Source organism: Equus asinus, chromosome X (genome assembly GCF_041296235.1).
Source record: "Equus asinus isolate D_3611 breed Donkey chromosome X, EquAss-T2T_v2, whole genome shotgun sequence".
NCBI lineage: Eukaryota > Metazoa > Chordata > Mammalia > Perissodactyla > Equidae > Equus > Equus asinus.
This window is the reverse complement of record NC_091820.1, coordinates 10,121,364-10,143,271: the sequence shown is the minus strand read 5'-3', so window position 1 is coordinate 10,143,271 and position 21,908 is coordinate 10,121,364. Positions and strand designations below refer to the sequence as shown.

Here is a 21,908-nt window from a genome sequence, read left to right as displayed (position 1 = left end):
ATACGAAACTCACTCAGTGGTACTACATGGGGAAGAAAAACTCAAAAATATTCTGGGGGAAAATATGTTCTCTCTTATCCAGTTCTCCATTCTTTCCACTCTCAAATTATTTTGCCTGTTGTAAACTACGATCACTCCCTCTAAACTTGTTTTTAATCCTTTACATAAATGTACCTATGTACTGATATGTCATATTCTTGGATCTTCTGGTTTTCTTAAATGTGTTAATTCAATAAATATCTGTTGAAGGCTTTCTATGTGCTAGGAACTGCTCTAGGGGTTCTGGATGAGCCGTGAACTAAAAAGACAAAAATCCCTGACCCTATGGAGTTTACAATTTAGTGTGGGGGGTGGGAAACTGACAATAAACAATATAAATAAGCAAAGCATTGTATTTAAATGGTGAATAAGCTCTACGAAGACAAAATCCGAAAGGGTGCCAGAGGATGTCAGAAACAGCCAGAGAAAGCCTCCCTGCCTGAGTTGGTATTTGAGCTAGGGCTTGAGGGAGGTAAGTTATCGGGACTCTGGGGTAAGAGCATTCCAGGCAGAAGCACCAGCCAGTGTAAAGGTCCTGGCACAGTGTGCCTGGCACACTCAAGGACCAGCAAGGATGCCAGTGTGAATGAGTGCAGGATACAGCAAGGGGGAAAGCAGCAGGCAAGGAGCTGGGAAAGGTAGCAGAGGGGCCAGATAGGGAAGGCTTAAAGACCACTGTAAGAACTTTGCCTTTCTCTTAGAAACAGGAGCCCACTGAGAATTTTGAGCATGAGGGGGGAGACATGATCTGATTTGCATATTTCCCAGGATCACTCTGGCGGTTGTGTTGGAAGTATATTTAGGAGACAAGAGAGGAAGTCAGGCAACCAGTTAGCAAGGTATTGTGGTCATCCAGATGGGGGATGATGCTGGCTGAGACCCAGGATGGCGGCAAAGAACATAATGTGGTCAAAATTTCTGGATATTTTTAACAGCTTTATTGAGGTATAATTTACATACAATAAAATTCACTCATTTTAAGTGCATAATTCAATGATTTTTAGAGCGTTTGTGCAGAGTTTTACAGAGCTGTGCTGCCATCGCGACAATCCAACTTTAGAACATTTCCATCACCCCAATAGGATCCCTTGTGCCTATTAGCAGTCACTCCTCATTTCCCAACCCAAGCCCCAGGCAACCACTCATCTACTTTCTATCTCTATGGATTTGCCTATTCTGGACATTTCATATAAATGGAGTCACAGAAAGTGTGGTCTTTTGTGACTGGCTTCTTTCACTTAGCAAATGTTTCCAAAGTTCATCCATGCTATAGCATATATCAGTACTTCATTCCTTTATATTATTGAATAGTATTTCTTTGAATGGATAGACCGTATTTTGTTTATCCATTCACAAGTTGATGGACACTTGGGTTGCTTCCACTTATTAACTATTAAGAATAATGCTTCTATGAACATTCACATACAAGTCTTTGTGTGCACCTATGTTTTCATTTCTCTTGGGTATGTACTAAGGTGCGGAATTGCTGGGTTGTATAGTGAATTATTGCTTAACTTCTTAAGAAACTGCCAAACTGTTTTCCAAAGTGGCTGCACCATTTTACATTCCCACCAGCAACATACCAGGGTTCCAACTTCTCCACATCCTACCCAACACTTGTTATTTTCCAGTTTTTTGATTATAGCCATCCTACTGGGTGTGAAATGGTATCTCACGGTAGTTTTGATTTGCATTTCCCTAATTACTAACAATGTGCTTATTGGCCATCCCTGTATCTTCTTCGATCTTCTTTGGTGAAGTGTCTATTCAAATCTTTTGCCCATTTTTAAGTTGGGCTTCTGGATATATTTTTGGAATAGAGCCAAAAGGATTTGCTGATTGACTGGAAGTTCGATGTAAGAGAAAGAGAGAAGTCAATCATGCCTCCAAGGTTTTTAGCTCAAGTTATGTAAGTATGGAGTTGCCATTAAGTGGGGAAGCAGAGTTGGAAGGAAGATCAGAAGCTTGCTTTCTTTTAATTTTTTTAATTTTTAATTTTTTTAAAGATCTTATTTTTCCTTTTTCTCCCCAAAGCCCCCTGGTACATAGTTGTATATTTTTAGTTGTGGGTCCTTCTAGTTGTGGCATGCGGGATGCCACCTCAGCATGGCTTGATGAGCAGTGTCATGTCCATGCCCAAGATCTGAACCGGCGAAACCCTGGGCCACCGAAGCAGAGCGTGAGAACTTAACCACTCAGCCATGGGGCCAGCCTCAGAAGCTTGCTTTTAAACATTTTAAGTTTGAGATGCTTATTAGACATCCAAGTAGAGTTCTCCATTAGGCTGTCAGATTTATGGGCCTGGAATTCAGAAGAGAGAGGCAAGCCTGAAGATAAAGAGAGTGAGGGGCCAGCCCAGTGGCGTAGTGGTTAAGTTCACGTGCTCCACTTTGGCAGCCTGGGGTTCATGGGTTCGGATGCCAGGCGTGGACCTACAACACTGCTCCTCAAGCCATGCTGTGGTGGCGTCCCACATACAAAATAGAGGAAGACTGGCACAAATGTTAGCTCAGTGGCAATCTTCCTCACCAAAAAAAATTTTTTAAATAAAAAGATAAAGAGGGGGAATCATCAGCATATAGATGGTATAGAAAGCCATGGAACTAGATAAATCAACAAAGGAGTGAGTGTAGACAGAGAAGGTGTCCAAGGACTAAATTCTGGACACTCCAAAGTTAAGAGGTCAGGAAAATAATGAAGAAGCAGCACATAATATTGAAACAGAGTGGCCAGTAGGAGGGAAAACCAGAGAGAGCATAACCTACTGCAAGCCACGTGAAAAAAGTGTTCTCAAGAAGAAGGCAGGCGTGTCAAATGTTGCTGATAGGTTTCAGGGCTGGGAATTATCCCTTGGATTTAGCAACACGAAAGGTGGAGTTGGTTGGTGACCGAGACAAGTGGAGAGACCAGTGTTAGCTAGGAGCTTGGGCATTCCCTCCAAAGGTAGAAGCGGGAAGGCAGAGTTCATAGGCCCCGTTGCTGTGGACAGGACAGTATTTCGCAAACTGCAATATGCGAAGGCATCACTGCGGGCTTTGTGGAAATGGAGATTTGAATTCAACAGGTCTAGGATGGAGCCCCTGTTTCTGTATTTACTCCCAGATGCTGCTGCTGGTGGTGCTGCTGCTGCTGATCCCAGGGCCACGCTATGAGGAGCGAGAGCGTAGGGCTGATTTTATCAGCAGTTATTAACTGTTTCTTTTCTGAGTACGGATCTAACCAGGAACGTAAATGTCAACTGCTGAGTTGATTCTAGAGGATTTTCTATGTTCCAGGGACTTGATATTATTGATAGTGCAGCTCAGATCTGTGGCTTGAGAAATGGAGAAGAAACATAAGGGGCCACGATTGGGGATTGCCGCTTTAGCCTGTTTGCTGGCGGACTGAAAGACGGAGGGGCCTTCTATGCAGTAATGCAAAGGCCAGGGCCCAGCCAACTGCCTGGACAGAGGCCACTGGATGACTCACTTTTATCTGCCAGTGGGAACTGGCGGGGGCGACTCCTGGAAGGCCACTTTGACGAAGACTGCCATTATTTCTGCATTATATGTATGAATTAATTGGGACACTAACAGTTCAGAGTGACTCACTGACATAAAGATCCGATACAGCTCCTGTCTCCAATTCCTTCCCTCACTTCATCTGCCTTTTTAAATAACAGCTTTATTGAGATATAATTCACAGAACACACAATTTGCCCATTTAAAGTGTACACTTCAATGGTGTTTAGCATGTTCTCAGAGCTGTGCACCCATTACCACAATTTTTGAATATTTTCATCAGCCCAAAAGAACCCCCGTGCTCTTTAGTCATTGTCTCATTTTTAAATGATATTGAAATCCACGAAAATGTCTGGCAGCTTTCTGCTCAGCAATTTGTGAGATTTCGCAAAGCTGGGAGTAAGGTCCATCTGTTGCAAGAAGACGAAACTGCAGAGACGGAAGTCCTCAGTCTGAGAAGACACTAAAGATGAGATGACGCGGCCTGGTGCACTCAGAGATGCTGACACAGTCCACTTAAACCTGGCAGTTCTTTTCTGTCAAACATGGGGGCACGTCCACTTCAGCTTGCCCCGCCAGAGGTGTGCACGGTTCCCCACCGTGGGCCAGAGCTAAGCCGAACACTGACTGGCCGAGCCCTGGCTCTGCTGTGGGTGGAGAAAGAAAATGGAAACTGGTTTGCAGCTCTGTGTCATTCACAGACAGGCACATTAGGTGGCATCCAGCCAGATGACCCGGGCCTCACTGGGCACCCTTGGAAATGTCTTAATTTTTTGTTTCCATCCACAAAGATAAATTTAGCAAATTATGATATCATTTTGATGATTTGAAAGCAGCTGCTGGGGAACTCTCTCTATTTTATATACATTTTGAAAGTGAATATAGTCCAAAAATAGGTTTTCAATGAGCAACATTTTAGTTTGCTTATTAATTAGATCTGTAACTTTTCCATGGCTGTCTTAGATTTTAAAAAAATATGTGTCATCACTGGCAAAAGATTAATGACTACTTGGGACCTACTCTTATTTGTACCTTGTTTATATTTGAAAAGAAAGCAAGAATACGTCTGATAAATTTATTTTAATTCTATTTTTTTTTTTACTTTTCTGTAGGACGCTTGCAATAATTTAACAACAGATGCAAAACAGCTTGGCTATTTGGACATAATTTATTGCTATCTGTGTTATATAGTTTCCCTAGGTCACACATACAGAGAATGAAGATATAAAGGCCACTATATTTTATAGGAAATGGTATTTGAAACTGCATTTATATATCTACAGTCTTTAAATTTATAAAAAAAAATCAACATATAAATGTCCCTTAGAAAGCTGTATGTTTTTATATTTTAAAATTTAAGTATTTTAAAAATCACTTACTTTTCAGAAAACCAAATAAACCACATGGGTGCCACAAGAAGGTTCGGGAAGGTTCCACTGTGTCAGGAGAGCTGGCAACCCATGTCAGGTGTTCCTGACTGATTTCTCCATCAGAGGGAGAAGCGCACAGCACCGGGCCAAGGTGGAGTCTATAAACCACATGCTCCTGTCGTTGCAAAAACAAACCACAACTTAAAAACAGTTGTACCTTGCGTGGAATTAACAGGAAGCCTGGAGGTTTCTGGAAGCAAACTGGTATGCAATAAACCCCCCACGTGTTTTATTATGAGATCGTCTTGGCTTTGTCTCTGTGTATCCTTGGGCAGGTCACTTAATCTCTCTCAGCCTCAGTTTCCTCACCTCTAAAATGCTGGCAGGGTAGTTGTGAAGTTTAAATGAGATGCTGTATATAAAGTGCCAGGAATCTAGCAAATATGGTGATGGGACATCCTTGCCCTCTTCCTCTGCTTGGCCAACTTCATCTCAAGACTTACCCTAAGGGTCACAGCCTCTGTGAAGCCCTCCCAGACTCTCCCAGGTCCCCTGCACCCCTGCCTCTTCAGTTGGTGTCTCTCTCAAAGCTCTTAAAATGTAAAATGATTGCTAGCTACCTCGCATTGGTGCTTTCCCTGCATTTTGTGGGTCCCGAGGCCTGGGACGGTGTCTTTTCTTTTTTTTGAGGAAGATTAGCCCTGAGCTAACTGCTGCCAATCCTCCTCATTTTGCTGAGGAAGGCTGGCCCTGAGCTAACATCCATGCCCATCTTCCTCTACTTTCTATGTGGGACGCCTACCACAGCATGGCTTTTGCCAAGCAGTGCCACGTCCACACCTGGGATCCGAACCAGGGAACCCCTGGCCGCCGAGAAGCGGAATGTGCACACTTAACCGCTGCGCCACCAGGCCGGCCCCTGGGACGGTGTCTTGATCATCTCTTTGCCCCCAGCACCTGGCAAAGCGTAAAGCAATGTGCAATCATTACTGCATAGAATTTCTGACAACACATAATCAAACATCTCTGGAAATCTAATTTTAAATAATAATGCAAATAGGATTATATGAAGTTGTCCTCGGTTCTCCCTTCGGATTGTGGGCTCCTCTGAAAGCAAGAAGGCACCTTCTATAATCTAGGTACTTCCAGTAAATACCTCTGAGAGATATAAACATATTTTAGTAAAATCTTTTGCATTTGCTGGGAAGTTATAAATAACAAAGCAATCTGACCTAAAAGATGAAAGCCCAGCCTTGCAAAGGCAGTGGAGCGATACCAGCTGCAGGCTTCCTGACTGGTATTTAGAAAGGGTAATTGGGAATGAAAAGAGCCTCTCATCACAGGAAGAGCTCCGCGAAGAGACAGAGCTGCAATTGTATCCAACTTTTTATCTAAAAAAAAGTAACAGGGACAAAAGGAGAGTGATGTGGGAAAAGCCACGAAGAGAGCGCTGCTACAGTCAGGTATAACAACTGACGCTTCTGTCCTATGCAGTTACTCCCCGTGACCATGGCAACCAGGATCCAGGCTATACTGTGTTGTGCTGAATTTCTGTGCCGTTTGTTATTTTTTAGTATGGACCACAGGTAGGGAATTTAAGGTTGGTTGTATTTTATGAAATATTTATTTGCAAAATTGCCAATGTAGGGAAGGAAAACAATCTGCTTTCTCCTCTCCATCTAGGTTCTCGGCTAGGGCTCTGTAACAAAAGACAGAGTAACAAGAGGAAAGCATACACATTTAGTTAATTTAAGTTTTATGTGGCATGGGAACCTTCACAAGGAAATGAAGACCCAAAGAAACAGTTAAACCTGAGTGTTTTTATACTAGGTTTGGTGAAGAGTGGAAATTCGTGGGAAACTGTGACAGGACAAAAGAGTATGAGCTAAGGGGAGCAAACTGGGGGAAACGGAGCAGGGCCTCTTCCTTGAGTCCTCTCGGTGTCCCTCCGCCTGCGGAGACAAGGGTGCTCCTTTCCTCGGAGATGCGGGGGGGGGGGGGGGGGGGGGGGAGGGGTACCTCTCATGTGAGACTCTTATGACCTGTCTCAGGGGAGAAGGTCGAGGTCAGAGAATCCTTCCTGCACACGCCATTTCTCAAATTCCTTCAGCTAAAAATATTCAATATGCCAAGGTGCCAGATTTTGGGTAGTGTGTCCTAAACCCCATCACCAAGCACTTCAACTATTAGGATACAGGGAGACCAGTGTTTGTGCACTCTTGATTGAAACCAGTTACATGACATTTGGACCATTGCTATGGCCACCTAACGGGTGTCCCTGCATCCGTCCTTGCTTTCCTCCCATGTAACTTAACATAGCAGCCAAAGGGAGCCTTCCTAAAAGTCAGTCAAATCTTATCACTACCAACTCCCTAGCTTCAATGGCTTCCCATCAGGCTTGGAAAAAACCCCAAAGTCCTTCTCATGACCAACCAGGGCCCTCGGGAAACCGATGGCTCTTTGGCTTCACCTCTCATCCTTCTTCTTCCCCTTGCTACTGCGCCTCTGCTCTGGTGGCCTCTTGCTGTACCTTGTCTGTATCAGGCACCCTCCCCTCTTGAGGCCTTTGCACTTGCTGTTCCCGTAAAAATGATTTTAAATTAAATGAAAGATCCTTTACCCCATGAGCAATTTTAAAGAAAAATCCTTTCTTCTTAGGGGATAAGACATAGGATGTGCAAGAATTATTATCTATAGTTAGAAAATGTAATGCTGTCTCATTGACCAAAAGAAAAAACCCCACTCTTTTCTTATCTCCAGATGCAAAAGTCACAAAATTGATATGAAGTGAGAAAGACTACCCAAATTTTTATATCTTGGAGAGTAAAGAAATTTCCATTTCAACTTTTATTTGTCTGCAAATTTAGTTTGCAAAATTCCAGTACAAATAAAAACTACCAAACCCCCCCCCAGCTCAAAAATACCCCAAACCAAAAAATAAACACTGTCATGAACTAATCACACTTGGTTTTCACGTGCTGCGCTCTTTTATAACCACTGAATAGTTTTTAAGATCATTCCAAGTCACATGAAACCACATTTCGTGAAACTGGAAGTTTTAGGTGACTTGGCAAGTTTCTCTTTAAAAGACTAAGATGTTATATCGCAATAAGCAGCCCTGGGAAGCCACAGGGAGAAAGATGTCAAAATAGAATTCACACTTGATGGCCTCAAACCGATTTCTTCAAAACCACTTGAAAATACAAACACGTTTTAGTGTTCTGTACCTTTTGGAGAATTCTGTCACGAGGCAAGTTAGGTATACATACGGTTAGGCCTTAAGAGCACCAACAGAGGAAGTTAGGAGTTAGGAGAAAAGAACTGGTGAAAATGTGTAGCTTTGTAGATAACTCAGAGGTAAACTTGTTAAAACTATAACAACCATTAACATTCTATGAATTTTTTAAAGAGGATGAGTCAGCTATAATCACACAGAAGGCTTGTTGTGTTTAAACAATTATACAGACTGGTTAAACACTGTTTGCAAAGGCCTCGAAGAAGTCATTTCCTCTTTATTTATTAGAGAAATGTTGGTAGATTCAAAGGCTGAAGCGATCGACTTCCGCTGAGCGATTAATACCTGTTTTTACATAAGCAGAATTGGGACTTCAGACCTAAAGGGGTTCAGGGTATGCCACTCCAAAATACGCCATTCTGGCATAAGGATCATTTTGAGCTGAAAGCAACTGAGAAACAGCAGACACAGGATCAGCTCTCTGCACTCCCCCCCACCTGCCTGAAATTCCCCTTGTGAATTCCCTACCAGGAAGAGGGTGGCAACCTTATCACTGGAGACGAGATGGCAGCAAGAAGAGCCTACACAAACAAACCTTACTAAACAACTATCATCTTCCATTAGGCTCCCCCATATATCTACCTTCCCCCAGTTTGCTGCCCCTAAAAGCCTAAAGCTCTTTTCCTTTGTCTTCTTACTTCTCTACAAATTTATTTTTCTTTGTTAAGATGCTATATAAGCCCAAGTTCTAACCACCCCTTCAAGTTACTCATCCCTGAGTTTCTCCTGGATGTATCATGCTGCACATGTTAATAAACTATTTTTCTCTTGTTAATCTGTCTTTTGTCAGTCTAATTTGCAGAGTCCCAGCCAGAGAGCCTAGGAGGGTTTTTTTCTTCCCCTTTAGACCTAAACACACGCCCTTGAGAACATGAAGACTCCTCAACATCAGAAACCAAATGTTAAAGAGTTTCTATACCCTGGCGAACTTGTGCAAAGAAAAAAACCACAAGACTCCTTTGACTAAGCACAAGGACTTGAAACAAAATTCCAACCGTGGGGTGAGTTATAGGGTAACTTTCGTGGTTCAAGGGAGATCTGTAAAGTGAGAAGAGAAAAGAGAGGGGAAACTAACAAAGCTCTAGTTACCCAATGTTAGAGCCTCAAGACGCTATTCATTTAGTCCCACATCTCCAGGAATACATTTCTCAGAAGTCAATATTGAGGCAGTCTCAGACAGTGAATTTGGAGGAAGAAAATCTGGGAGCAGCTCAAGTTGAGCCACTTATTGTTGTGTAGCTTGGGCAAGTCATGGCACCTCTCTGAATCTGTTTCCTCATCTGTAAAGTGTACCGAATAAAATGCTTTTCTTAGAGCTGTGAAAAGGATCGAGGGCCTATCTGTGAGTAGTTCTCAACCCTGACTGCATCTTAAAATAACTTGAGGAATTAAGAAATGTTGATGCCTGGGTTTCATCCCATAGTTTCAGATTTAATTGTTCTAGGGTGGGCCCTCACCATCAGTAGGTTTTCAAAGCTCCCCAGATGATTCTAACAGGCAGCCACTGCTGAGAGCTACAGGCCTATTGCTAAAGCAGCACTTCTCAAGCTGTCTTGAACAGGATCACATGGGGGTCCTGCCAAGATGCAGATACAGATTCCGATTCAGTGGCATGGGGCCTGAAAGTCTGCATTTCTAACAGCCTCCTAGGTTATGCTGAGCTGCTCTCAACCATACTCTGAGTATAGCAAAGTACTACGCGGCCACAAAGCACAATACAAATCATCATCCACTCTCCCTCCGCAAACTATCGACTTTCAGTGATAGTGGTGTGAGCTTCGGCAAATGACTTTCTTTCCTTCTTCTTCGGGTTAAGAACAGTGTGCAGAGGGACCCGACCCGTGGCCAAGTGGTTAAGTTCACGCACTCCGCTTTAGTGGGCCAGGGTGTCACCAGTTCAGATCCTGAGCGCAGACCTAGCACCACTCATCAAGCCATGTTGAGGCAGTGTCCCACATAGCAAAGCCAGAAGGACCAACAACTAGAATATACAACCATGTACTGGGGGGCTTTGGGGAGAAGAAGAAGGAAAAAATAGGAAGATTGGCAACAGATGTTAGCTCAGGTGCCAATCTTTAAGAAAAAGTGTGTATAAGATTTTTAAAGTGAGCATAAAGGGGTTGTACAAATAAAAGGTATCACTCCAGGGGGTTAGGGGGTGGGCAAAATGGGTGAAGTTGGTCAAAAGGTATAAACTTCCAGTTATAAATAAGTCCTAGGGAGGTAATGTACAGCATGGTGACTGTAGTTAATAATACTGTATTACATATTTGAAAATTGCTAAGAGAGTAGAGGTGATGGATGTTGACTAGACTAATTGTGGTAATCATATTGCAAGATATACAAATATCGAGACATTATGTTGTATGCCTGAAACTAATATGTCAATATCGCAATCAAAAAAACCAACCAAACCAGTAAGACCTCAGCACCCACGTCCCCTCAAAAAGTGCATCACTCATTATCTGTTGTTAAGAGAACATATATTTACAATTATAAGCACACCCACTTGCTATGGTACCACTGCTCCCCACATTCATTACAAATTACATAGGTCATCATTTCTTCATCTGGGTTTGAATTCCGCACCCAACCTGGAAGGAAAAGTGTTCCTCTGGCGATTACAGTGACTTGGCAGTTGAATTTCTCACAACGCCTGCATTTTATTTTCTTGGTCTGTGAGCCCTCCATCACTTGGGGAAGGTGATGTTCCTGTATGCAAGATTCTGTGTAGCAGGCTCTCAACTGCTTCAGTTCCTTGCTTGCCATTTCCATGACACTCATTTCAGCAAATTCTCTTGGAGACATGGCCCCAGACAGCAAGTTTTCTTGTAAGTGAGAATTTTTGGGGTTCTTCAGATTGGCAACTTTGCTTCTGATACAAGTTTTATATTTTTTGAGGTTCTTTGAATAAAGGGCAAAAACGTGCTCTTCAATTTCTCTTGCGAAGTTTTGCCATAAATCAGCTTTAGGCTGATGTGTGGAAGAACTAGTTAAAGCTTCATAAAGAAGCTGTGTGCATTTAGTTCTCACGGGCACTGCGGGATCCAGCAACTCACTGGATCTACTGTCAGTGGATTCAGGGTCACCACCCCTGAAATGCCCTTCCTTAGGTTCCACTGGACCGGAGCTATTTTCAGGCACAATCATTTCAGTGGCTTTTGCCATAACATCTTGGGATGATAGCAGAGAATCAGAACTGGAGACGCCCAATAGCTCATCCTGACTGGGGTCATGAGAAAGGCCTGAATTTTCTTCTTTATTTCCACCCAGAGGGAATAATTGAGGGCTGTCCCTTGGTTTGAAGTGAGTATCCTTATACAGAGCTTTCCAATCCTTCAGCAAACACTTGGCTTTCTTTTTCAAAGCCACCGTGGGGCAGTTTTTGAGGACTCTGTACACAGCCCTGACCACATCTGTCTCCTGGAGATGCTTCTTAGTCACGCACAGAGTTTCTAGCTCAGTAAGGTGGTTGCCAAGATCCTCAAAATTCCTTTTAGCCATCAGTTGCTCAATAAGGGAAGCTCTGGCAGCTATCTGGTTCTTGTCAGACATCTTGACAGCTGCAAAGAAAAGAGAAAAGAGGTTTCCATTTTCTGAAGCTTGCACTTGCCAGTCACAGTTTCCTGACAGTAGCATAGCACTTCCTGCCAGTTACCTCCGCGGTGTTTTCTGAAAGAGTTATGTAATATAAATGGGTACAACGTGTTAGAAAATGGAATCTGCGATGTGTGTGATTTAGTTTCAAAAGTTTGAGCCTCAGCAGTTAAAGCAAAAGCAGCACTGCAAATGGCTTCTGCACGAACAGGTGCTTAGAAGCCTGCTGGAGGGTCTGCTGTAGCTTTTTCCATCTCTCATTTCACAAACCAATGATCTTTCCAGATGAAGATTAGTCAATTCCTTTGGATGGAATTTGGTGATCATGCTGGGAGGGAAATCATGCCAGTGTCAACAACAACCGGGTCAGGCTGAGCGAGGCCGGACTATTTCCCGCCCTTGTGCAGCTATACAAGTGAACTCCTTGCTGATTTTATAATCTTCAAGTGAATATAAAAGAATGAGAACCAGGGCAAAAAGAGGATGCTAATGTCTCAAGGAATCTAAAGAAATCGTGAGATAGCACAGGTTGGGAGGCAGCCGGAGCCAGGTCTGACGGGCCCCAAAAGTCAAGAGGCCACACTGTGCTGACATCTGAGTCGTCTGAACAATGGGGTAAAGGTTGAGACTAAGCGATCCAGATGATTTACGACTTTGGACTAACTGGTCCCTAGGCCAGAGTTCGGTTCCATTAACTCTTTCTTTTTTTAGCTTTTAGGTGTAAAAAGTTGCTTGATGATTATGTCTGTGTGAATCTCAGCCTGGGCAGGCAAATGTTTCCTTTATCTATTTCTATTTCTCTGCATAATGTACATAATCTTGCCTACCTAAGCCCTTGGATCTATAGCTGCCTGTCTGGTCTAAATGGGAACATAAACATCTTGATGGCAGGGGCCCTGTCTTTTCAAAAATCCATAGCCTCGGGGCTGGCCCCGTGGCCGAGTGGTTAAGTTCGTGTGCTCCGCTGCTGGCGGCCCAGTGTTTCATTGGTTCGAATCCTGGGTGTGGACATGGCACTGCTCATCAAACCACGCTGAGGCAGCGTCTCACATACCACAACTAGAAGGACCCACAACGAAGAATATACAACTATGTACCGGGGGGCTTTGGGGAGAAAAAGGAAAAAAAAAAAAATCTTAAAAAAAAAAATCCATAATCTCCCATTTTATAGCACTTGATATTAAATAATCATTCCTGCACATACACAGGCTAACAACACTGAAGCGATCACAGAATTAATGCAGTGTTCCTAGAAGCCATATGATAAGTGCCGTAAAACATAACGTCCTTTTAGTCAGGAATTCTACTTCTATAAACTTACTTTAAGGAAATAAGAGATGTGGGAGCTGTAGATGTAAGAATTTTCTTCAAACTTAGAAGAGACTGGAAGGTCTCAAATAGTTAAAAACTTATAGTACACTCCCAGGATGATGTAATAATACAACCATTTAAAATCATGTTTTTGGAGAATATTCAATGGCATGGGAAAGTAGTCATAACATAATGTTAGGTGAAAAAATCAGGATATAAAACTATGTAGATGAAAGATTAAACAGAAAGTTATCATATGATTCAGCAGATCTACCCAAGAGAAATGAAAACATATGTCTACACAGAAACTTGCACACAAATGTTCATAGAAGCTTTATTCATAATAGCCAAAAAGTGGAAACAACCCAAGTGTTCATCAACTGATGAATAAAAAAATCTAGTATATCCATACAACGGAATGTCATTCGGCAATAAAAAGAAATGAAATTCTGATACATGGAGGAGCCTTGAAAACACTATGCTAAGTTAAAGAAGCCAGACACAGAAAATCATATATTGTATGATTCCATTTATATGAAATGTCCAGAATAGGCAAGTCCACAGAGACAGAAAATACATTAGTGGTTGACTAGGGCTCGGGTGGAGCGAGCGAAATGAAAAAGGGGAGTGGCTGCTAATGGGGGCAGAGTTGTTCTTGGGGGGAGGTGAAACTCTTCTACAGCTGACTGTGGTGATGAGCTGCACGACTGTGAAGGGACAAAAAACCACCGAGGGGTCCACTTTAAACAGGAGAATTGTATGGTATGTAAATTATATCTGAATAAAGCTGCTATTTAAAAACAACATATAGAGTCTGATCCAAAGTTTATTTAAAAATCATACAAGAAGAGAAAAGGCTGAAAATAGACACACAGAATTCTAAACAGTGGCATTTTCTTTTTCTTTTTTTTTTTTTTGCTGAGGAAGATTCGCCCTGAGCTAATATCTGTTGTGTTCCCAATCTTCCTCTTTTTTTAGCTTGAGGACAATTAGCCCTGAGCTAACATCTGTGCCAATCTTCCTCTATTCTGCATGTGGGTCGTCACCACAGCGTGGCTGACATGTGCTGTAGGTCTGCGCCCGGGATCTGTACCTGCAAACACAGGCTGCCAAAGCAGAGCATGCCAAACTTAACTACTACCCCATGGGGCCAGCCCCCTGGTATTTTCTGAATGGCAAGATTTTAGTTGATTTTTGTTTGTTCTTTTACTCTTCTCTGTATTTTCTATGATGAGTATGTATTATTTTCATAATCAGAAAAGTTACTAGTCTAATATAATTTCATGATAAACCATATACATTTAACATATTTGCTATTGAAAAACAGTATGGTAAATGGATCGGTCAACTTCTACCTTCCCTCTGGAACCAGAATATCGTCTCTAAAAGGTGCTACATCACCTGTGGCTTTGCATCCAGATTAGCTTTCACAATTTCCTCTGAATCTAAAACAGCTGAATCTCCCCTCATTCTATCCCAGAACATGAAGCGTTATGTACCCTTGGCCACAACTATGAGATTCCTACTGGTTTCCTGCTGGGACAGCTCAAAGATGGCCAAGATTCTGAGTCTCGCATTTTTACCACCAGAGGGTGCTGGAATGTAGAAACCTGGATAAGTCATTTTTCTTTTGTTAAGTCAGTTAACAGTCTCCTAGTGGGCCATCAATTCAGGATCTTAAGAGGCTATTTATCTAATTATCAAGAGTCAGGACTTCAAAATCATTATTTTTCCTTTCTAAAATTCCATCTTTAAAGACTGAAAACAGTAAAAGAGATCTTCCTAAAAATCAAAGGCTCCGTAAACAAAGAACAGGCAAGACAGCACAGAAAAAGAAAAAATACACGCCCTGAATTGCTAAACATTTCTCTCGGAATTGTCTGCCCGAGATCTTGGGACCTGGAGGAAGTCAAGCTGCAATGTCACAATAAGGCCTCAGGCTGCTTAAGACCCTTGAGCCCTCTCCCACTTGTTGGAAAGTTTCCTAACAAAAAAGAAATATTCACCCTGCCTGCATTCTATATTCATTCTATATGCATCACTACCCAGAAATCAAGATTGAACTTTGCTGGATGTTGGCAAAGTGGTTAATAAGAGACTGCTCTAGTGAGCCGGCAGGGAGGTTAGGCAATATTTAACTCCGGTCAGAATTTCTCATGGAAGGGTCAGAGTTTCAAGGGGATTCTGAAGGGGAACTGAACTGAAGCTCCAGGGCCTCAGTGCGATGGAGCAGCAATTTGTCTCACCAGCAAAACTTTTTCTTTACTCATGTAAATCTAAAGAACTCGATGTATTCATGTGTAAGCACTTTGCACTTCATTTCCTAGCTCCTTTTATTTACCTCTCCTCCATATTTATTGTTAATTTTTAAGTGTGGTAAAATACACATACCATAAAATTTACCACCTGAGCCGTTTTTAAGTGTATGGTTCAGTGGTGTTAGGCACGTGCACATTGTTGTGCAACCAACCTCCAGAACTCTTTTCATCTTGCAAAACAAACTTTGTACTCATTAAACAACTCCCCATTCCTCTCTCCTCTCTCCCAGCCCCCCGCAACCACCATTCTACTTTCTATCTCTATGGTCTGACTACCCTAAACACAGTCCAAGCCCTTCTGCAACTGGCTGATTTCACTTAGCAGAATGTCCTCAATGTTCATCCACGTTGTAGCATGTGTCAGAATTTCCTTCCTTTTTAAGGCTGAATAATATTCCATTATATGGATAGACCACATTTTCTTTTTCCACTCATCTGTCGATGGACGCTTGGGTTGCTTCTGCCTTTTGGCTATTGTGAATAACGCTGCTATGAATTTGGGGGTACAAACACCTCTTCGAGATCCTGCTTCCAATTCTTTTGGGTATATACCCAGAAGCGGGATTGCTGGATCATGTGGTAATTCTATTTTTAATTTTTTGAGGAAGTGTCATGCTGTCTTCCATTCTCCATATTTTAAACAGCATTTAAATCCTGTCCAACTTTCTATTCCCCCTGTGGGACAATCATGTGGATACACAGCATTTATGCCCCTAGGAGGGTATAATGTGGAAGCAACTGGGATACAAAATTTTGAGAACTGCCATAAAAAGACAAAGTAAGCTGTGTGTCCAGTTTAGCATTCCACATAGTTCATTTGATAAATATTACATATCTGGTACATGAAAGTCTCTCTCTTGAAGTGGTCGACAGCCCAGTGGAAGGAATATAGACAAGAAACTGGCCAATTACAACACTCATGGTGTCTCTACAAGGGTAGACACTGGCCTGCTAGGGCACACAGATGGGAGGAATACTGAAACTGAATCTAGGCTTTCCAGCATCTGGCCAGCTCTAATTGCTTCTTCACTGCCCTCAATCCAATTCACACCACTCTGTTAGAACATCCTCTAGCACAGATCTCAGCAAGATATTCCCTCATTTTCCCACGTAAAGCCCTTCAGAGGCTCCCCTCTGCTCTCAGGATGGAGCCCAAGGTCCTCGGCCAGGTGATGACAAGCACCCTTGCAGCCTCCTCCGTGGCCCCTCTGAACCACAGACAGGCACTGCTCATTTCACAGCTCTGTGCCTTTGCTCCAGCAGCTCCCTGAGCCTGGCCCATCTCTCAACATGAGGGTCAATCCTGGTGCAAATCCGAATCAGCTGGAGGAACTACACAGCAAATACAAAAACAAACAATGCCGGGGCTCATCCCAGATAGAATGAATTCGAATCTCTGAGGGTGAGCCTGGGTATTTTTTCAGCTCTCCAGATGATTCGGATTTCAACTGGAGCTGCCACCACTGCTCTGTGCACACAGGCCTAACTCCCCTCCCGCAGCAGGCCCGTCCCAGTTATGCTGCCGGCAGCCCACAGACAGCTCCCATCCAGCTCCTAGACTGAACACACCGAATCTCTCCGACTTCAGATTTTGCCAGATGAGGCCCATTAAATCAGGAAATATTAAAAACACCTGCTTGCACAACTCACCTGAGACCCTTCTCTACAAACGGCAACTGGTAATTGCAATGTTTTAAGTGTCATGACGCACCCAATTCCCCATTCCCTCATTCCCTCACTTACCTCTGAACAGCAGAAGGCGGCGAACATTTATTGAGCAACTCTACATGCCAGACATACTCACGTCATCTCAATCCTCACAGTAACCCTGAGACAAGTATACGGCTTATCTCCATCTGACAGGCGAGGAAACCTGTTAAAAACATCAAATATTTGCAGTGTTTTTTCATGGTGCTTATATTTAAAAATTTTTTTATTGTCCACCTTCCCCACAAGACTGTAAGAATGTTTCATTCCCTGACGCACACCTGGCCAGGGCCTACTGTTGCTCAACAACGAGTTTTTGTTAAATGAGGGAAGAGCATCCAGGATGCTCTCTCCCCTCTCTGCTTGTGAGCTTCCTTTCTTTTCACTACAGGCCAGCTTGCTTGTACCCACTGCACCTATGCCCAGTGCCCCTCAGCTTCTTGCACAGGAGACCAAACTCATCTCAATCCCAGTTCAGAAAATCATTTAAGGGGCTGGGCCCGTGGCCAAGTGGTTAAGTTCGCGCGCTCTGCTGCAGGCAGCCCAGTGTTTCGTTGGTTCAAATCCTGGGCGTAGACATGGCACTGCTCATCAAGCCACGCTGAGGCAGCATCCCACATGCCACAACTAGAAGGACCCACAACGAAGAATATACAACTATGTACCAGGGGGCTTTGGGGAGAAAAAGGAAAAATAATTTTAAAAATCTTTAAAAAACATCATTTAAAAAATTGTAGTTCAAAAAAAAAAAAAAGCATGGTGCCTACTGTGGGCTAATCCAGTGGGCTCCAGGAGTCAAGCAATTTGGGGATAAGGAGGATCAAGAAGGTACATGGGGGCTGGCCCCGTGGCCGAGTGGTTAAGTTAGCGCGCTCCGCCTCAGGCGGCCCAGTGTTTTGTGGGTTTGAATCCTGGGCGCGGACATGGCACTGCTCATCTAAGCCATGCTGAGGCAGCGTCCCACATGCCGCAACTAGAAGGACCCACAACGAAGAATATACAACTATGTACTGGGGTCGGGGGGGGGGTTTTGGGGAGAAAAAGGAAAAAAAATCTTAAAAAAAAAAAAAGAAGGTACAGTTCTGGGGCTGGCCTGGTGGCATAGTGGTTAAGTTCATGTGCTCCACTTCAGTGGCCCGAGGTTTGCAGGTTTGGATCCCAGGTGCGGACCTAGCACTGCTCATCAAGCCACACTGTGGCCGGCATCCCACATAAAATAGAGGAAGATTGGCACAGATGTTAGCTCAGGGGCAATCTTCCTCACATATACACGAAAATAAATAAAAGAAGGTACAATTCTTAAAAATAAGGGGTATTGAGCACGTTGGGTAAGTTTCTTGACCAGTCTGTGCCTCAAATTTCCTTATCTACAAAACAGGAGAAATCCAACATCCTATAATTAACATGAGCATTAAATGAGAGTCCTTACAATGTCCTTAGAACTATACCTGTCACACAGTAAGACTGCCTGACAATTACACAGGCCTACAAGGACATATATCTACAATACCAGGAATTGTTCTACAGCGGGAGTTGGCAAACTTTTTCTGTAAAAGGCCAGACAGTAAATATTTTAGGCTTTGCAGGCCATCCAATCTCTGTATGGACGACTCAACTTTGCTGCTCTTGTAGCAGGAAAACCAGCCACAGATACTACATAAATGAGTGGGTATGGCTTTGCTCCAGTGAATCTTTTCTCCAAAGACTGGCAGGCTGGATTTGGTTGCAGGCCATAGTTTGCTGACCCCTTTCTAGAGCAATGCTGTCCAGTGAAAATATAACGCAAGCCACAGATATAATTAAAAATTTTCTAGTCGCCACATTAAAAAATAAACAGGCAAAATTCATTACATTTTATTTAACCTAGTGTATCCAAAATACAGCCATTTCAACATGTACTTGATATAAACAAATTATTGATATTTCACATTCTTTTTCATGCTAATTCTCCAAAAGTCACTGTGTTTTACACTTACTGCACATTTCAATTCGGACTAGCCACACCTATGTAGCCAGTGGCTACCATATTGAACACCACAGTACTAGAGCATATGCTTATCTAGGTAATGCTAAGATACACATCTATATCCCTAGCTTCTGAACACATATCAAAAACAGTTTATGCAGGGCCAGGAAGAGTAGGCCCTAAATATCTGTTGACTGAATGCACATAAAAGCTTGTAAATATTAACCAATACTACAGTATAGGCAAGTTGCACAGATCTAACTTAAACCCTGGGAAGGAAAGAAATTTCCAAAAGGTGGTAACAAATCAGCGCTAACCTAGATCTGTTTAGATCTTCAGATCTAAGATCTAAAGAGAAATGTTAAGTGTCTAGCCTTAACCCACATACACCTCTCCGGTTACACAGAAAGCCCCTTCCTCTATGGAGAGAAATGATACCAAATGTTGGGAGGGGCGTCGCAGTTTCTGAACAGCCACTCGAAACTGCGCTGGGGCCCGTTCACGTTATAATGATCCCTAGCAAAGGTGCAGCGAGGGGAAGGGACCAGCCCAAGGGCCCACTCTGGCCCGGGTTCGGGTTCCAGTGGGTGGGGCGGAGTGACAAGAAACGCGTGCTGCAAGCCGGCCCGGGGTGACAGCCTAGCACCAAGCACAGAAGCAGCGGCGGCTCCGAGGAATCTGCCCACCCCGGCGACCTTGGCTGGAGGAGGGGCGAGGGGAGGGCACGTTTCGGCCTACCCGGCCCAGGGCGCCCCGAGAGCCTCCCCGAGCAGGGGTGGGCTTTCACTGGAGACAAGGGCCCGCCGTTCAGCCGAGGCAGAGACTCCGGCGAACCCGGAGCGAGGCTCACCAACAAAGGCAGGCGAAACCCGGTAGCCCTCGGCAGCCCCCGTGTCCGTAGAGGACTTCCGGGCCTCAGGGCGGGACCACGAAAGCTCAACCAATCCAAGCTCGCAGACTAGAGAACACGGGCCTGGGAACCAGCGCATGCGTGTGAGGGAAATGGCGCCTGCGCAGAGCGATCAGCGGCCGTGGGGACGCCTCGCTGCAGTTCCCAGGGGGAGGGCGTAGGGCGTGGGGCCGACAGTCCGGCGCAAGGGCCTGAATTCAAAGAAACGAACTGCCTTATGTTTTTGAGCAGCAAAGGTAGTTGAACTACTCTACAACGTACCCTTTCTGCTTCCAGTCAAGCAGCGCTCAGCTAAATATAGACCAAAAAAAAGTGAATTATCTATTTATTAAACGCAGTAGTTAATCCAACAAGTGTTTATTTCACGGCTAACATGTATCAGTTGATATGAAAGTAATAGACATTCATTAAGTAGCCACGTGTATCCTGCACTTCTGACCTGTACACATTCTCTCCCTGCTGGGGCCAATAAAAACGAAACGATGGTAGAACTAAGAGAATGTGGCAGCCTTCTGTGCTGATCCCCTGCTATAAGGTAACTTGGAAGAAGGTTCAAGAAAGCAGAGCTTTGCTCTGGATTGGATGCTGCTAGGAAGCAGGGTGATTCTGTGACTCAACAATGTAATAAACCTTACCTAGAAGGAAGGAAGACAAGACCAAGACTAAAGCTGTAATTAGTAAAGAAGCAGCAGCAACTCAGTGTTAAAAATTTGAAATACTGCAGGTCTATGCTGAATATAATCTAAGAGACTTTAGTTTCAAAAGCCTGTGGCTATAAGATTGTTTCTATCACAAGAACAAAGTAGGACATCTGTGAATCAAATTTATTGAAAAAGGCTGGGCTCTGTGTGATAAGTAAGAAGAAAGGTTTTTTCCCTCACCATTCCCTTGAAACAAGCCCTGTTGGCTCTCTTCCCTGCCCTTTGGCTGCTCTGGGTCTGGTACTTGAGGCTTGAGCAAATCCCACAGCTTTTCCAGTCACTTTCAGGTATAAATAAACAATTTTAGGTCGTTAAAAAGCCCATCTAATCTAATAAGAAAACTTCAACTACTCAGCCAATTCAAAGCTCTGACCCTCCCTCAGCTCAGGTGTGATCTGTAACTCCGTGGAACAGCAAAGGCAAAGACATGTGGATCAGTTTCTTCACTCGCCTTATTGCATCCTTTCTCCGTTTCCTCCACTATTTTCTGGTCTCTCCAGGGTGAGGGCAGGGGGAGGAAGAAGTGATGAAAAGGCCTTTTTTGATTAGTGTTGTGTGTTGAATGGTGGCCCCCTCAAAAGATGGATATGTTCACTTCCTAACTTCTGGAACCTGTGAATGTGACCTTATTCAGGAAAAAAGGGTCTTTGTAGATATAATGAAGGATTCGGAGATGAGAGCATCCTGGATTACCCCAGTGGGCCCTAAATCTGATGACAAGTGTCCTTATGAGAGGCAGAAGAGAAGACACAGAGACAGAGGTGAAGGCCACGTGAAGACAAAGGTGGACATTGAAATTATGCAGCCACAAGCCAAGGAACTCCTGGAGTCACGAGAAGCTGGAAGTAAGGCAAGATTCTCCCCTAGAGCTTTTGGAGGGAGTATAGTCCTGCCGACCCCTCGAGGTTGGACTTCATGCTCCAAAACTGTGAGAGAATCAATTTCTGTGGTTTTAAGCCACCCAGGTTGTTATGGCAACCACAGGACCCTAATACAATTAATGATGATATTACCTCGTATTGCTGCTCTCTGCGTGCTCATGTCCAAATGCTGCCTGTTTAATTCTTTTTGTGGGCTCACTTTTGGGATTTTTTTGGAGACCGCCCCTTGCTGGGGGCCCCTACTCATTCACCCTCTGGTTCAGGTGATACACTGTCTGGTTGACCACCAGCTCCTGCTTTTGGTGGCATGTGT

At 43.7% G+C, this 21,908-nt stretch overlaps 1 protein-coding gene across 12 annotated transcripts; it reads right to left on the bottom strand.

Moving 5' to 3' along the window:
* Positions 1-792: 792 nt before the first annotated feature.
* On the bottom strand, positions 793-20,084 carry TCEANC (transcription elongation factor A N-terminal and central domain containing). Of its 12 annotated transcripts, none has more exons than XR_011499694.1 (5): positions 19,842-20,019; positions 17,174-17,303; positions 5,750-5,866; positions 4,919-5,084; positions 796-4,186 (listed from the first exon to the last, which is right to left on the bottom strand). XR_011499694.1 is itself a non-coding variant. In XM_014832800.3 (3 exons), the coding sequence occupies exon 3, from the start codon at positions 11,757-11,759 to the stop codon at positions 10,698-10,700; it is 1,062 nt and encodes a 353-aa protein (XP_014688286.1). In that variant the 5' UTR covers positions 11,760-11,767; positions 17,174-17,303; positions 19,954-20,047; the 3' UTR covers positions 5,873-10,697. The 12 variants fall into 12 exon arrangements, 5 of the variants coding, with proteins under 5 accessions (XP_014688286.1, XP_070358532.1, XP_070358533.1 ...); XR_011499692.1 differs by having other exon boundaries at positions 799-4,186; positions 5,712-5,866; positions 19,954-20,057; XR_011499691.1 differs by having other exon boundaries at positions 800-4,186; positions 19,954-20,048.
* Between the last annotated feature and the right edge of the window lie 1,824 nt (positions 20,085-21,908).